This window comes from Cherax quadricarinatus, chromosome 34, assembly GCF_038502225.1.
Source record: "Cherax quadricarinatus isolate ZL_2023a chromosome 34, ASM3850222v1, whole genome shotgun sequence".
Taxonomy (NCBI): Eukaryota; Metazoa; Arthropoda; class Malacostraca; order Decapoda; family Parastacidae; genus Cherax; species Cherax quadricarinatus.
This window is the reverse complement of record NC_091325.1, coordinates 35,151,129-35,163,345: the sequence shown is the minus strand read 5'-3', so window position 1 is coordinate 35,163,345 and position 12,217 is coordinate 35,151,129. Positions and strand designations below refer to the sequence as shown.

The window sequence follows — 12,217 nt, the reverse complement described above, 5'->3', positions numbered from 1 at the left end:
TACGTAGAGTTCAGTAGTAACCACGCAGTGTAGCCTAGTTACCACGCAGTGTAGCCTAGTTACCACGCAGTGTAGCCTAGTTACCACGCAGTGTAGCCTAGTAAATGCGTAGAGTTCAGTAGTAACCACGCAGTGTAGCCTCGTTACCACGCAGTGTAGCCTAGTTACCTCGCAGTGTAGCCTAGTTACCACGCAGTGTAGCCTAGTTACCACGCAGTGTAGCCTAGTAAATACGTAGAGTTCAGTAGTAACCACGCAGTGTAGCCTCGTTACCACGCAGTGTAGCCTCGTTACCACGCAGTGTAGCCTAGTAACCACGCAGTGTAGCCTCGTTACCACGCAGTGTAGCCTAGTTACCACGCAATGTAGCCTAGTAAACACGTAGAGTTCAGTAGTAGCCACGCAGTGTAGCCTCGTTACCAAGCTGTGTAGCCTAGTAACCACGCAGTGTAGCCTCGTTACCACGCAGTGTAGCCTAGTTACCACGCAGTGTAGCCTAGTAAACACGTAGAGTTCAGTAGTAGCCACGCAGTGTAGCCTAGTAACCACGCAGTGTAGCCCAGTTACCACGCAGTGTATCCTAGTTACCACACAGTGTAGCCTAGTAACCACACATGTATCCTGGTTACCACACAGTGTATCCTAATTACCACACAGTGTATCTTAGTAACAACACAGTGCTTCCTAGTTACCACACAGTGTATCCTTGTCACCGCACAGTGTATCCTAATAACCACACAATGTAGCTTGGTTACCACACAGTGTATCCTGGTTACCACACAGTGTATCCTACTTACCACACAGTGTAGCTTGGTTACCACAAAGTGCATCTTGATTACCACACAGAGTATCCTAGATACCACTCAATGTATCCTGTTACCACACAATGTATCCTGGTTTCCACACAGTGTACCCTAGTTACCACACAGTGCAGCGTGGTGACCACACTGTGTATCCTATTTACCACACAGTGTATCCTGGTGACCACACGGTGTATCCTAGTTACCACACAGTGTATCCTGGTGACCACACAGTGTATCCTGGTGACCACACAGTGTATCCTAGTTACCACACAGTGTATCCTAGTTACCACACAGTGTAGCTTGCTTACCACACAGTGTATCTTGGTGACCACACAGTGTATCCTACTTAGCACACAGTGTATCCTAGTTACCACACAGTGTATCGTCAATCCTATCATTAATATGTCCTAATATGTGTCTTGGCTGAGACCAATGTATCATCAGTTACTTTTAAAAGTATTTCTTCATTCATATGGTGATTCTCAGCAGTGTTTAATGAACTGCTTCACTAATATATGTGACTGCAGGTGTTGTGGGTGTTACCAGTGTATCACACATTGCTTTACTGACCAGCGTGTGTTCACAGGTGTCCTGGCTGCGACATAGGGACACACACCTGCTGACAGTGGGGCCCTACACCTACACAAGTGACCAAAGGTTCAGGGCCGTACACACAGCTGGCTCCGAGGACTGGTCGCTCACTGTCAAGTTCGCTCAAGTGCGTGACTCTGGCATGTATGAGTGCCAGGTGTCCACCACACCTCCCATGAGACACTTCATCTGGCTCACAGTCGTAGGTGAGTACACCTCCCATGAGGCACTACATCTGGCTCACAGTCGTAGGTAAGTACACCTCCCATGAGGCACTACATCTGGCTCACAGTCGTAGGTAAGTACACCTCCCATGAGGCACTACATCTGGCTCACAGTCGTAGCTAAGTACACCTCCCATGAGGCACTACATCTGGCTCACAGTCGTAGGTAAGTACACCTCGCATGAGGCACTACATCTGGCTCACAGTCGTAGGTAAGTACACCTCCCATGAGGCACTACATCTGGCTCACAGTCGCAGGTAAGTACACCTCCCATGAGGCACTACATCTGGCTCACAGTCGTAGGTAAGTACACCTCGCATGAGGCACTACATCTGGCTCACAGTCGTAGCTAAGTACACCTCCCATGAGGCACTACATCTGGCTCACAGTCGCAGGTAAGTACACCTCCCATGAGGCACTACATCTGGCTCACAGTCGTAGGTAAGTACATCTCGCATGAGGCACTACATCTGGCTCACAGTCGTGGCTCACAGTCGTAGGTAAGTACACCTCCCATGAGGCACTACATCTGGCTCACAGTCGCAGGTAAGTACACCTCCCATGAGGCACTACATCTGGCTCACAGTCGTAGCTAAGTACACCTCCCATGAGGCACTACATCTGGCTCACAGTCGCAGGTAAGTACACCTCGCATGAGGCACTACATCTGGCTCACAGTCGTAGCTAAGTACACCTCCCATGAGGCACTACATGGACTGCATCAAGGACCTTACATGTCACTTGACATGCAACAAACAACACTTCCTGCACTTCCTCTAATCAGCTAAGTCAGCTGATAGTTTTAATAGTCAGCTAATTAGGGTTAAGAACTGACTCCAAATGAACTGACATAATACCTATATGTTAGTCAAGAGTCAGTCTCTCACTTGCTACTGCTGTTACATACACAGATCTTTTAGTATTCGCTTACAAGCCACCTGCAGTGAGCGACCTCACTTTTTCCTCCTTCTCTCGTACTTATTTGTATGGTATTTACTTACATTGCTGTCTGTTTCGCACTCAGAAAATGTAAATATTGGAAGTGGCAATATATGAGTACTGAAAACCTACCCGTGGTAATTACCTTTTTCATTATTACCTGGAATCTATCTGGAGGGTATTTTAGGGATCAACGCCCCCGCGGCCCTGTTCATGATCAGGCCTCACGGTGAATCAGGGCCTGACCAATGAGGCTGTTACTAGTGGCCGCACGTAGTTCAACGTACGAACCACAGCCCGGGTGGTCCAGTACTGACTTTAGGTAACTATTCAGCTCCTTGAAGACGATGCAACATCCCCCCATTGAAAAGCAGGGGCGCCACTAGCACGATAAGAGACAACACAGTAAATGTCAGTGGCCTAAGACTGTTCAACTGCCTCCCAGTGTACATAAAGGGATTACCAATAGTACCTCTGGCTGTCTTCAAGAAGACGCGGGACAGACACCTAAAGTCAGTACCTGACCAACCGGGCTGTGGTTCATACGTCGGGTTACGTGCGGCCAACAGAAACAGCCTGGTTGATCTGGCCCTGATCCACCGGGAGGCCTGGTCATGGACAGGGCCGCGGGGACGTTGAACCCTGAAACCCTCTCCAGGTATACTCCAGGTATAACAACCTGGGGTATATTGATAATTCCCTTTATGGCAGGTGGGAGGCTGTTGAACAGTCTTGGGCCCCGGACACTTATTGTTTTTCTCATAGTTTACTAATGGCGCCCCTACTTTTCATTAGGGGTATGTTGCATCGCCTGCAGAGTCTTTTTCAGATTAGGGACCAGTCACTTTAGGATTTTCCAGGTGTAGATTATGATGTATCTCTCTCGCCTGCTCTCCAGTGAGTGCAAGTCTAATGCTTCCAAGCGTTCCCAGTAGTTAAGACCCATGAATCATTACTGCTGAGAGAGCTATCATAGGCGACTCTTGAAGGCTGTTTAGGTGCAGTCTGATTTGTAGATATGACCGTTCCACACACATATCTGATGCTGTGTTTAGAGTTGGTTCTAGGTTTCAGCGCAGAATGATGGCGCTTGCTCTTGTGACAGCCCCGTATCGTCGTCCTGAGGTGTAGTATTACCCGCATGGATGCTCTGCCTAGTCTCCTGTTGGACGGGAGCGGCATAGTGTACATGCTGTCTATATGAGCACTGAACACAAATCAAGAAAAGCAGGTCTCACAGTTACGATCTATTGATGGCTTCATAAGCTTTGAAGAATTTGTTTTTTTCCGGACCATTACTAAAGTTATCAATGTGTCTCTGTTACTGGACGATGTGTCAAGACACAGCTTAAAATTACAGAAAGAATGCTATATCTTATTTCAGCCCATGTGGATACTTTGAGCACTTCTGAGTACCATGACTGTACTTTGAGATTTCTCTTTCTCCTGTTTGACAACAAAGATCTGCAATATTATGCTGAAATAATGTCTGGCATGATATTTCAAGAAATGTTAACTAGCATGACCTTTAAATGCAGAAGCTATAGTAATGTTGTGGACTTAATCGAACTCGCTGAACTTAAAGACCTTAAAGTTACCAACCACTACCAAGGCTGCAACCTTCCCTGGAGGTGCTCGTGCTGATCTTGAAGGAATTGTTCAACCGTTCAAACAAGTATCATGTTACTGATAGTATCCAAAACCGCCAGTAATGTGAAACTGATGCATGGAAAAATCTTCTGCAACTACTTGGATAAACATTTAGCATGACATGCTTTCACTGGTGGGAGGCACTCGCTTGTGAGCTAATCTACAGCTGTTGCAGTCTCACCTGTACTCTAGTGTATAAGGTCTGGCTGCATGACTCTGCTCTAGGCATCAGATACTACACTTCTCACGAAGAGTGATGGACTACCTCTTTCTACCTCTTTCAGTGCTTTCTCACCTGTTTCCGACTAACGAAGCCGGTTGTGCAGGGAAAATGTTTTGTCAGTAAAGATAAAGTGTTACAAATCTATCTTAGTAATAAATTAGTGCAGTACGTAAGGGTTATAAGCTATGAAGAAAGAATAAGTGCGCTAAACCTTATGTTACTACAAGGACAAAGCTTGAAATGATAATGCTGTACAATTGTTTTTTTAAGAAGAATTGATGAGATAGACATACACAGGAACACAAGTGAAATGTTCGAAATAAAAAATACATACGAGAAACAGGGATGTTGGGAAGTATTTCTTCAGCCTTAGTATAGTCAGGAAGCGAAACGACCAGAACAAGGGAGTAGTAGAGGTAGGATCTGTACGTAGCTTCATGAAGTAAACTATGCGTCTTGCAGCCAGAAAAGAGCGAACGTAGTAGAGACCAGCAAGGAAACTGCTGCAGGAACTGAGATTTGACCTCTTCAAACTACATATGAGTACATCCACTCAGTTCCAAGACATTTTTCCACAAACTAACCAAACAGAACTGACTGGTCCAACATCATAGATTAAGACAGGAACTAAATCATCTTGTGTCCCATCACAAGCTACAGGCAATGAAATATATTGTTCCTGACTGGGTAAACTCAGAGTGAAGAAATGGGAAACCACATGGTAATTAAAAAGGGAGTGAAAACTGTGCAATAATTGTCAACATATGTGGACAGAGAAGAAACTGATGTTACCTGGATTTAAGCTCTTGATGACGGAAGAATGATGAAAAAATCTCAGTGAATTTTTGAAAGAGACGAAGAAAAATAAAGAAGAACCAGAGGAAGACAAGGTACACTAGGAGGTTTTTCCTGAAAAACAGAGGTAAGGAGCAAAGATAAATGAAACGAATACAGGAGGTGGGGGAGACAGGAGGAGGTGCAAAGGGAGGAAAAATGGACCTTAGGAGACATGCTCTCAGGCAACTGTGAGGTGAAGATGGTACTGGGAGCAGCATAGAAAGTGATAAAAGCAGATACCAAACTCAGGAGAAAAAGAAAACTCTAGGAAGACAGTGGGAGGTCGGTGATTATCGACGGTCTCCAGGAGGCTAGAATGATGATAAATATGAGACAGGGATGGCGGATAAATGGGAAATTTACATTATCATTCAAGAGTCAAGTTGTAAGACCGAGATGCACCAGGTGACACATTTTTAGAGGATTGGAAGGTGTTCACGGGACAAAATAAGAACAGTTGTATTAATATATATCACCTGGTGAACCATGATCTGGACAGAGCTAAAAAGGAAACGGGACACATGCGGCAGAGAATGAAAAAATGACAAAGACAGGAAGGAGAACCAGAGAATGCAAGGAGAGGCTGTGGAAGACCAGATTCTAGTAGTATGCCAAGCTCACTCTCCCCTTGTGGAAGCTCAACCTCGTGGGGTACACTGTGCCCAGCTCTACACAGTCCTTGCTCAAGCCCCCGGTCACCTTCCCACTATAATACCCAGATCAAACTCTACGCTTCTCCACATCCTCTCTTGACCACATCAACATTCCTAACCCCATCCAGTGCCGGAACCTTTCTCACAACCACCCGTCATCTCTTTACCTCCAACGTTCCTAATCCTCCATCACCTCAATCCATGGCCACTCCCCTTCCACTGGAAATACTGTTCCCACAACCAATCCTCACCCATATCCCCAACTCCCATCTATTCCTATATCCTCACTCACTACCACATTTTCACGGACAAGGAAACCAGGAACCCAAAAACCAAAATATAACAAAACAAGAGATACTTAGAGTTTGGTATGCAAATGAATATGTGATAACAAACAAGACTGAAGAATGAAAAGACTGGATAGTATAGGCATCCCTAGGTATCAGGTGTGATAACAGATGTAATCTTCCCATCAGGATATCAGATTATGAGAGAGGACAGGAAACTGAATGCAAAAGGCGGGGCAGTACTACGAGACAGCAGGCGAGTCAGTAGCGCTGGTCAAGCATAAAAACTTGTTAGCAGGCAAGGCAGCAGCTCTGTTCAGCAGGTAAGGTAAAAGTAATGGCCAGCAGGCATGGCAGCAGTACTAGTCTAAGACGAGGCAGCAACACTAGTCAGTTGGCGAGACAGGTCAGCAAGCGAGGCAAGTCAGCAGGCGAGGCAGATCAGCAAGCAAGGCAGGTCAGCAAGCGAGGAAGGTCAGCAGGCAAGGCAACACAGTAATTGTAATGTGTCTTCAAGAAACTCCGATATGCAAATGGAGTTGGAAATGTTATTGTGTGGCACTGATGAAGTGGGGAAGTGAGGGGAAGAGAATAATAATAATAATAATAATAATAATAATAATAATAATAATAATAATAATAATAATAATAATAATAATAATAATAATAATAATAATAATGATAATAATAACAATAATAATAATAATAATAATAATAATAATAATAATAATAATAATAATAATAATAATAATAATCATTATAAAGATAATAATAATAATAACAATAATGCATTATTATTATTATTATTATTATTATTATTTTTATTATTATTATTATTATTATTATTATTATTATTATTAATACTATTATTATTCTCTTCCCCTCACGCCCTAATGGCTCCTAACTCCACTCCCTACTGGTTCCTAACCCCATTTCCTACTGGTTCCTAACCCCACCCCTTAGTGGTTCCAAACACCACTCCCTACTGGTTCCTAACCCCATTTCCTACTGGTTCCTAACCCCACCCCTTAGTGGTTCCAAACACCACTCCCTACTGGTTCCTAAACTCAATCCTTACGGTTCCTAACCTCACTCCCTACTGGTTCCTAATCCCCAATCCCTGCTAGCTTATAACTCCGTTCCCTACTGGTTTCTAACTCCACTCCCTAATGGTTCCTGACCCCCAATCCCTAATGGTTTCTAACCCCACTCCCTACTGATTTCTAACTCCGTACAGGTTCCTAACCCCAATCCCCACGGTCAATAACCCCACTCCCTACTGGTTCCTAACCCCACTCCCTACTGGTTCCTAACACCACTCCCTACTTGTTCCTAACCCAACTCCCTACTGGTTCCTAACCCCACTCCCTATTAGTTCCCAACTCCATTCCGTACTGGTTCCTAATCCCACTTCCTACTGGTTCCTATCTCCACTCCCTACTGGTTCCTAACTCCACTCCCTACTGGTTCCTAACTCCACTCCCTACTGGTTCCTAACTCCACTCCCTACTGGATCCTAACCCTATTCCCTACTGGTTCCTAACTCCACTCCCAACTGGTTCCTAACTCCACTCCCTACTGGATCCTAACTCCACTCTCTACTGGCTCCTAACTCCACTCCCTACTGGTTCCTAACTCCACTCCCTACTGGATCCTAACCCTATTCCCTACTGGTTCCTAACTCCACTCCCAACTGGTTCCTAACTCCACTCCCTACTGGATCCTAACTCCACTCTCTACTGGCTCCTAACTCCACTCCCTACTGGTTCCTAGCTCCACTCCCTACTGGTTTCTAACTCCACTCCCTACTGGTTCCTAACTCCACTCCCTACTGGTTCCTAACTCCACTCCCTACTGGTTCCTAACTCCATTCCCTACTGGTTCCTAACGCCACTTTCTGCTGCGTTCCTAACCCAACTCTCTACTGCGTTCCTAACCCCACTCTCTCCTGGGTTCCTAACCCCACTCTCTACTGCGTTCCTAACCCCACTCTCTGCTGGGTTCCTAACCCCAATCTCCACTGCGTTCCTAACTCCACTGTCTGCTGGGTTTGTAGCCTCAATATCTGCTGGGTGTCTAGCCCCACTATCTGCTTGGTTACTAGGCCCACTTTTTTGCTGAGTTCCTAGCCCCAATCTTTGCTGGGTTCCTAGACCCACTCCTTGCTGGGTTCCTAGCTCTGGTGTGTTCCTAGCCCCACTGTTTGATGGGTTACTAGCCACACACCCTGCTGGGTTCCTAGCCTCACTCTCTTATAGGTTCCTAGTCACACTTCCTGCTGGGTTCCTAGCCCCACTCTCTGCTGGGTTCCTAGCCCCACTCACTACAGGGTTCCTAGCAGTACTCCCTGCTAGGTTCCTATCCTCTCTCTTTTCTGGGTTCCCAGCCCCACTCTCTGCTTGGTTATTAGCCCTACTCTTTGCTGGGTTCCTAGCTCCACTCCCTGCTGGATTCCTATCCCCACTCGCTGCTGGGTTCCTATCCCCACTCGCTGCTGGGTTCCTATCCCCACTCGCTGCTGGGTTCCTATCCCCACGCTATGCTGGGTTCATAACCCCACTCCTTGTGTGTTCTTAGCCCCACTCTCTGCTGGGTTCCTAGCCCCTTTCTCTGCTGGGTTCCTAGCCCCACTCCCTGCTAGGTTGTTAGCCACACTCTCTGCTGGGTTCCTAGTCCCAATCTCTGCTGGGTTCCTAGCTCCACTGCCTGCTGGGTTCCTAGCCCCACTCCATGCCGGGTTCCTTGCCCCACTTTCTGCTGGGTTCCTAGCCCCACTCCCTGCTGGTTTCCTAGCCCCACTCTCTGCTGGGTTCCTAGCGGAGCGGGTGAGGGAATGATACGTCTTCGGAGGCTTCTTTACTTTATTTGCAAGTCGTGGTGGGTACACAGGCTTGTGTGTTGAGTGCCCATGGCCCTGGAGGGCCATGCCCAGCGAGGGAGAGAGAGGAGTAGACTGTTGACTGCTTCTAGGTCACCGAGTGAGTGAGTGAGTGCAAGTGGGACCAGCGTCCCACTGACCTGGGTGGGCCTGGAGAGGGCAGCACCTGAGTGCCGCAAAATATGAACTAAACTGGCAGACAGCATAGGCTGTCTGTGCAGACAGCACAGGCTGTCTACATTTGCTAGGCCACCTACCTCGCGTTGTCCCTACGCGACAATACTGGTGGTAAAAAAACTCGGTCTCTCTCTCGTAGGAACAGGGCACAGAACACAAAATAAAAACATGTATATACATATGGACATAAAAAAAAAGTTTCCTACAGGGAGGGAAGAAAAAAACATGTGGGGTGTTCTAAACATCGTAGTCATAGGCAGTGAGCGTCGAAGGGCATCACTGCACGCCTTCCTGCAACACAGGAGACAGCGCTGCGGCTGAGCTGTGACATAACGGGGTACTGTCTCCTCTAGAACGGTGAAGCAGTCATCATAGGAGTCACTGCAGGTTTCACTGAACCTGGGACACCTCATGTTGGTGCCCTCGAGTGAGGCGTCGACAAAACTCGGCAACTGGGCAGGACTTCTGGCAAGCATCTCAGGAGGACACTTCTCGACTGGTACTGTCGCTGGGCTGTCACTGCCAGCGAGTGAGTCGTGGAGCGAGTCGTGGCAGAGACGACTGGGAGAAACATCTGGGAGTCGTAACATCATACACCAGACTGCAGTGAGCGAGCTAGCAGTCAAAGTGACATCATCTTTGTGCAGGAGCTCACTGAAGCTTGTGACACAAGGCTGACACAGCGCCTGCCGACAGGGCTAACTGCGGCTTGACGAGTGTCATTCTCTCGGCAGTTGGAGTTATAGCAGAGGTTACTCTAAGCGTCCCCAGACTTGTTTCTCTACATATAACTGTACTCTGAAGGTCTGGAGGTGAAGTGAAACAAATCTCGATGGGAATCGTAACAGGTACGATTCTGCAGAACATCTATGAGCGACGAGCATAAGAGCTTTCTGTACAAGGGGCTCATATGCTCAGGCTGACTAATATCAGCTGTCAAACGTGCTGGTCACACCGGGTGACAGGCAACAAAGTGCTACACAGGGGTCTGGCTGCAGACCTGTGGCCGACACACAGCAGGGCTCAAGACCACACAGGACACATGGAAAACTGCACACACACCTGCAGTACATGCAATACAACATGGCTTAAACTAGCAAATGATGCTTTTCTGTGCACGAAATTGACACTAAGCCATACACTAACAAGTGAGAACACTGAGAGGAATTAATTAACAGGACATATATTTCTCAATCATCTCGACAATACTGACATAATTACTGAAACACTCGATGTGACATCATGTGATGTCAGGCGTGACATCGCGAGCATTGTGATGTCAGCAGCATTGTGGCATCAGCAGACATCTCGAGGTGACGTCAGGTAGACATCGTGACGTCATGAAGTCGGGCAGCAGCATTGGTGACTCACATGGCTCGTATATCCACATGGCTTCGTCCACACCCCACGTGGCGTCAGGATCCACGTGGTGTCGTGATCTACATGGCATGCTGATCCACATGGCTTGCTGATCCACGTGGCTTGCTGATCCACGCAGCTTGCTGATCCATGTGGCTTGCTGATCCACGTGCCTTCATGATCCATGTGGCTTAGTGATCCAGGTGGCTTCGAGTGGCCTCAGGCACTTGGATACACAGCTCTGGCAAGGAACCCGGCCACTTCCTCATCTTCTCCCACAAACACGGAGACACACATACTGGACGCAGAAATCACCACAAAACTCACTTCTGGCTTGCTGGAATAGCTGTGCTGAGCTGAACAACAGCAGAACATACAAGTGACGCTGAACACGTGACTTGAGAAACAGCGTGGGACGCTGTAGCGTGGGTTCACTGGGATGCCACTTACAATTCTCGAAGAAATTCGGTAAATTTCGGCTAGATCCTGCTTCTACCTGTGTTTGGATGCTGAAACATGCAGACACGACATCAGGATAACTAGTTGAGAAACGGATGTTTCTAATGGAGGGTGATGAAGTGAACAACTTCATCCCTTCCTCTCTCCGGGCAAACACAAATTGCTGCGACCACCGGTTCCCACCAATGTGAAACAGAATTATTTGGTGATGCTACAGCGGAGCGGGTGAGTTAATGATACGTCTTCGGAGGTTTCTTTACTTTATTTGCAAGTCGTGGTGGGTACACAGGCTTGTGTGTTGAGTGCCCATGGCCCGGGAGGGCCATGCCCAGCGAGGGAGAGAGAGGAGTAGACTGTTGACTGCTTCTAGGCCGCTGAGTGAGTGAGTGAGTGAGTATGAGTGGGACCAGCGTCCCACTGACCTGGGTAGGCCTGGAGAGGGCAGCACCTGAGTGCCGCGAAATATGAACTAAGCTGGCAGACAGCATAGGCTGTCTGTGCAGACAGTACAGGCTGTCTACATCTCTGCTGGGTTCCTATCTCCACTCTCTACTTGGTTCCTAGCCCCTCTCCCTGCAGGGTTCTTAGTCCCACTCTCTACTGAGTTCCTCGCCCTACTCTCTGCTGGGTTCCTAATCCCTCTCCCTGCAGGGATCTTAGCCCCACTCTCTGCTGGGTTCCTAGCCCCACTCTCTGCTGGGTTCCTAGCCCCACTCTCTGCTGGGTTCCTAGCCCCACTCTCTGCTGGATTCCTAGCCCCACTCTCTGCTGGATTCCTAACCCCTCTCCCTGCAGGGTTCTTAGCCCCACTCTCTGCTGAGTTCCTAGCCCCACTCTCTGCTGGGTTCCTAGCCCCACTCTCTGTTGGGTTCCTAGCCCCACTCCCTGGTTGGTTTCTTGCCCCACTCCCTGCTGTGTTAGTAGCCCCACTCCCTGGTTGGTTTCTTGCCCCACTCCCTGCTGTGTTAGTAGCCCCACTCCCTGGTTGGTTTCTTGCCCCACTCCCTGCTGTGTTAGTAGCCCCACTCCCTGGTTGGTTTCTAGCCCCACTCCCTGCGGGGTTCTTAACCCCACTCCCTGCTTGGTTCGTAGCCCCCACTCCCTGCCGGTATCTGTCACTCGTTACCCAGTTCTCT

General features: G+C 47.9%; 1 protein-coding gene across 1 annotated transcript in view; it reads left to right on the top strand.

Annotated features, from left to right (window-relative positions):
- LOC138850987 (zwei Ig domain protein zig-8-like) overlaps nt 1-12,217 on the top strand; it is a 180,543-nt gene that overhangs the window by 151,813 nt on the left and 16,513 nt on the right. The window contains exon 4 of the mRNA XM_070091269.1: nt 1,390-1,600. Coding sequence (XP_069947370.1) covers nt 1,390-1,600 — 211 coding nt within the window. The remainder of the gene's footprint in view (nt 1-1,389; nt 1,601-12,217) is intronic.